Genomic DNA, 5,000 nt, shown 5'->3' with positions numbered 1-5,000 from the left:
AGACACACCCAAATATCTCCACCCGGCCGGGGAATCGAATCCCGGTCATCTGGCTTGTGAAGCCAGCGCTCTAACCACTGAGCTACCGGGCCGTGTGTGTGTGTGTGTGTGTAATTCACTGTTTGATCTGCTGCAGTCTCTGACGAGACAGCCAGACGTTACCCTACGGAACGAGCTCAGAGCTCATTATTTCCGATCTTCGGATAGGCCTGAGACCAGGCACACACCACACACCGGGACAACAAGGTCACAACTCCTCGATTTACATCCCGTACCTACTCACTGCTAGGTGAACAGGGGCTACACGTCAAAGGAGACACACCCAAATATCTCCACCCGGTCGCGGAATCGAACCCCGGTCCTCTGGCTTGTGAAGCCAGCGCTCTAACCACTGAGCTACCGGGCCGTGTGTGTGTGTGTGTGTGTGTGTGTGTTCTAATAATTACCGCCTGACTTACGCACTCATAATGAAGTTATTTGGAATTATAAAAGTAAAAAAAAAATATATATATTGTCGTATTTCGAAACTTTTCGAAGGTGTGTTCGACGCTGCGTCTTTAACATCCACCGTAGTGAACACAAACGAAACCTTGCAATAATCTAATATTGGTCTTAGGAAAAGATAGATTATTACTGGCCTATTGTCACATTATACAATACTCTTATTTTTTTCCCTACAGACGACACAAATAATGCTATGAGGAAAAACTACAATAGTAAGTACATCGATGAATAAAGTGAATAAATAAATAGTAAATGATTGTTTCGAAGCCTAGGCCAAAGAAGTGTGGTGCGGCTGAGAGAAGGAGGCTGGGGCAGTGTGGATTGTGAAGGTGGAGGGTGACCGCAACACGACGAGGACCATGGCCCACGCCAGGCAGAACGAGGTTGAAGAGGAGGAAGAAGAGGAGGAGGAAGAGGAGGAGGAGATGATACAGGAGGAGAATCCTTGGTCACTATACCGTGATATGCCCTCATTTCGCTTTCAGAAGTTTTTAGACGATGCCCTCAAAAAGCTTTACGCCGTTAACAGTAAAGAAGCTCAGGATTTACGGCACCTTGTATCAAAAGGAAATTCAATTGAAATCTTCGAAGCTTTATGGAACATGGATGAAGCACATGAGATCTTGGTGCCGCCTGAGAAGTTGACATTTGAAGCTGAAACAATGAAAAGTACAGAAGAGTCAATAATATACAAGAAACGCGGCGATTTGTATGTCGACAGCAATAAGGATTTAGCACTGTGGTATTATAACAGGAGCATCTTATTTGCTCCTCATCCTCCTATTCGTATTGGCAACAGAATGTACAGCGCCGGTCCAGAGGACGTGAATGAAGACTTTGGGAACCTGGATTACACATTCTTGACTCGATGCTACGGAGCCAGAGCGATGCTGTTGTTTAGTATGGGCAAGTTCGTACTGTGTTTGAAGGACATTAGCATTGCTCAGCGTCTGGGCTGCCCGAGTGATATAAAAGAAGATTTGGAGGATATGAAAGCACACTGCAATGAAATGATGTCAGAAGATGAACAGCCTTCCGTGCATGTTGCTGCTTTTCATTTCATGTGTCCCGAACCCCCTGCCTTGGAAGATCCTAATCCTAATTTACCATCAGCCAGCAGCGCCGTGAGTCTGGCCCACAATGATGCAGGAAACAGGCGACACCTCTATGCAAACAGAGATATCAAACAAGGTAACAACGTTGTTCTTTGTAAGTTTTTGATATATAATGATTATTTTTTCCCTCAGATGTTACTAGGGTACATGCATACTTACAATGACTATTTTAAGTAAGAGGGGAAACCGGCAAAAGGCAACAAAAACGCGGTTAAAAAAAGGCCCACTAAGGTGCTGCTCTTCGAACAGGGTTGAAAGAGTTAGCCAAAGAAAATAGGATGAATGCCCTGAATCCTCTTCCTTTAAATTAGTTCAGGTCATAGGTAAATGTAAATGCAAGAGCAGGCAGGTAGTTCCAGAGCCGATTCCGCTTGTTTTTCTAATCTCTTCAGATGCTAACTCTGTACAGGGACCTCATCTGTCCTTATATTGAATATACATCACATATATAAGGTATTCCGCTCACACAGCTCTCTTAAATAAGGAACATTGAAAACTACTTGGTCACGTGAACTCTTTATCATCACTGTCTTCAACTTAAGCCCACCGTAAAGTTTTTTTCATTTATCTTTTGTCGATATTTTTGCACTTAACAACTCTTCTCATCTTGGTAATCGCTTTTCTCACCTCTCCCTCCTCGTTCCACATAACAATGGTTTGCTGCTTTCTCACCCATATTCTTTTCACCTTCCTAATTCTAGAGCCACATAATAAACATTCTTATTTTCTTATTCGTTTAACTGTTAAATTTTTTTGCTTTCTGTTCTGTATTATTTGCATTTTTTCAAGAGGAAGGTTCCAAGATACTTCTCCAAATAATCTTTAACTCTTATTATACCGTAAAATTTTGTTACCCAAGGACAAAGCCCCTCTCGTATATGGCTAACACAGACAGGCGTACACATAAAGACGGACAGATACACACACACACACACATACACACACACACACACACACACACACACACACACACACACACACACACACACACACACACACACACACACATACATACATACATACACACACACACACACACACACATACATACATACACACACACACACACACACATACATACACACACACACACATACATACACACACACACACACACATACATACATACACCACACACACACACATACATACACACACACACACACATACATACATACACACACACACACACACATACATACATACACACACACACACACATACATACACACACACACACACATACATACATACATACACACCACACACACACATACTTACATACACACCACACACACACACACACACACACACACACACACACACACACACACACACACACACACACACACACACACACACACACACACCTGTCTTCAACATTCTACTTCTACACATTTCTAAAATATTTTTTGGTAAACATGTTTGGCAGGTGAGATCCTCATTGTGGAGAACAGCTACTGCAGCGCTCTGTTACCGAAGTACATGAGACTTTTTTGCTCATTTTGTCTACGGAGGACCTGGACGCCTCTCCCCTGCCCGGCTTGCACACAGGTTTGGTCAGGACACTGTCATTTTTTATGTAGGAGAGGTACCGGCCAAGGGCCGCTGTAGTGCCGGCATCCATGCAAAGCTGAAAGCTTTTATCAAAATCAGAGGATGTGTCTTGAAACTTTCCTTTTGAAAGAATTGAGGTCATAAGAACTTGGAAAGCAGAAATTTAGTTTACCAGGGAAAAAGATGAATGATTAAGAACATTCGTTAACTTTTGCATGGCTGAAGGTAGTCAGTCAGTAGAGCGAAGTTGATAAGACGAAAAGCTTTTGATTCCACATTGTCTAAAAGAGCATGAAACATACTACTATTATACAGAGTTAGCAGTTTCAGTGGGGAGGAGGGAGGGAACTTGCAGAGATGACTCCGAACGTCTAACTTCATAAAAGCTTGTTTCACCTAAAGATGAGATACGAAATTTCTAGTTTAGATTATAAGTAAAAGACAAACCGAGGAGAGGTCAGTGTAGAAGAGGGGGACAGTTCAGTATTATTGAAGAAAATAACGTAACGGCATAAGTAGAAGTTAGGGAAGAGTCATGAATGTTGTCCTATAAGTATTTCATGTTGCTTCTTTTGCTTCTTTATGTATTTACTCATACATTTGTTTTCATGCAGTGTAACAAACTACTTGACGTTCTTCTATGGCATTAATTTCTATCTCAGAGAATGATAGCTTTTATCGAGCTTTGCTTGCAGCTTTACTTATGTCCAATAACTTTTCTCACACAGGTGGGGTTCTGCAGCTTCCCCTGTAGAACAAAAGCACTGACGGGACTCCACGGACGAGAGTGTCCCATCCTTATGCGCATTAACTATCTAAACATACAAGTAAGAGGAATTCTAGCATGCAGAATTCTGTTCAAGACCACTTTTGACAAACTGAAGAAACACTATGAAATTATTATGGTAGAAGGAAAGAAGCCGTTACAAGTTAGAGGCATCACACGAGATGGTGTATTCTCTTCAGGCAACTATTTGTCAGTGTACAGCATGGTGGGCAGAAAAATACACAACAAAAAGGACAAAGTGGCTAGAGCAATGGAAGCCTTCGTTTTGCTCAAGCTACTAATAGCCAGCAATCGTTTCTTCATAGATGCAGATGGTTGGCGTCTGGATCCAAGCTGGGAGGACCAGTTATTCACAGGATCGCTCCTGGTGCACCATCTCACGAATCTCTGGGGCACAGCGAATGCATTCTTCGAAACTGATGTAAATAAGCTTCCTTATTTTGCGAAATTGTCTAATGGAATGTGTATTTGATAGATTGAAATATAAAGAAAAAAAATAATGTATCATATTTCCAGATTATGGAGCTTGACTGCACCCAAAACCCCATGAAAGCTGTTGGTGCTGGAGTGTTTCCGGTCACCAATCTAGCTATGGACCATGAATCCTACGCACCGTGCGCCTACTTTAACCACGGCCAACACCTTGTAATGCGGGCCACGCGTGGTATACCTGCCGGGACGGTTCTGAAATGCAGTTATTCTGATTACATATGGAAATGTATGCCGGGAGAAAATGACGAGATATTTGCTCAAGATGTCTTCGGATGTCCCGACGACGGCGTGATTGAGGATGTGGGAGACCTGATGGTGGGTGAGCTTTCCCTGAAGTGCGTGAAGTGTCAAGGGAAGGTGAAATCTGTGTGCTCCAAGTGTAACCTTGAATACAACAAGGTCAGCCCCGTACCCGGCATCCCTAACCTAACCACCTACGACCATCAGGAGGTTATGGCAATGGTTAATGAAGTTATGCGGCGTTATCAGTGTAGTCGTGATGACATACGTAGACGTCTAATCGGCATGGATGACCTCGACAACGT

At 42.8% G+C, this 5,000-nt stretch overlaps 1 protein-coding gene across 1 annotated transcript in view; it reads left to right on the top strand.

The window, feature by feature from the left end:
- Positions 1 to 832: 832 nt before the first annotated feature.
- LOC123518869 overlaps positions 833 to 5,000 on the top strand; it is a 4,547-nt gene continuing 379 nt past the window's right edge. The window contains exons 1-4 of the mRNA XM_045279922.1: positions 833 to 1,695; positions 3,052 to 3,173; positions 3,905 to 4,384; positions 4,480 to 5,000. The exon at positions 4,480 to 5,000 is cut by the window's right edge and continues 379 nt beyond it. Coding sequence (XP_045135857.1) covers positions 864 to 1,695; positions 3,052 to 3,173; positions 3,905 to 4,384; positions 4,480 to 5,000 — 1,955 coding nt within the window. The 5' untranslated portion in view covers positions 833 to 863. The remainder of the gene's footprint in view (positions 1,696 to 3,051; positions 3,174 to 3,904; positions 4,385 to 4,479) is intronic.

The sequence above is a fragment of the Portunus trituberculatus genome, chromosome 44 (genome assembly GCF_017591435.1).
Source record: "Portunus trituberculatus isolate SZX2019 chromosome 44, ASM1759143v1, whole genome shotgun sequence".
In the NCBI taxonomy this organism is placed as follows: domain Eukaryota; kingdom Metazoa; phylum Arthropoda; class Malacostraca; order Decapoda; family Portunidae; genus Portunus; species Portunus trituberculatus.
Note: the sequence above shows the minus strand (reverse complement) of the source record. Positions and strands in the feature narration are given on the sequence as shown.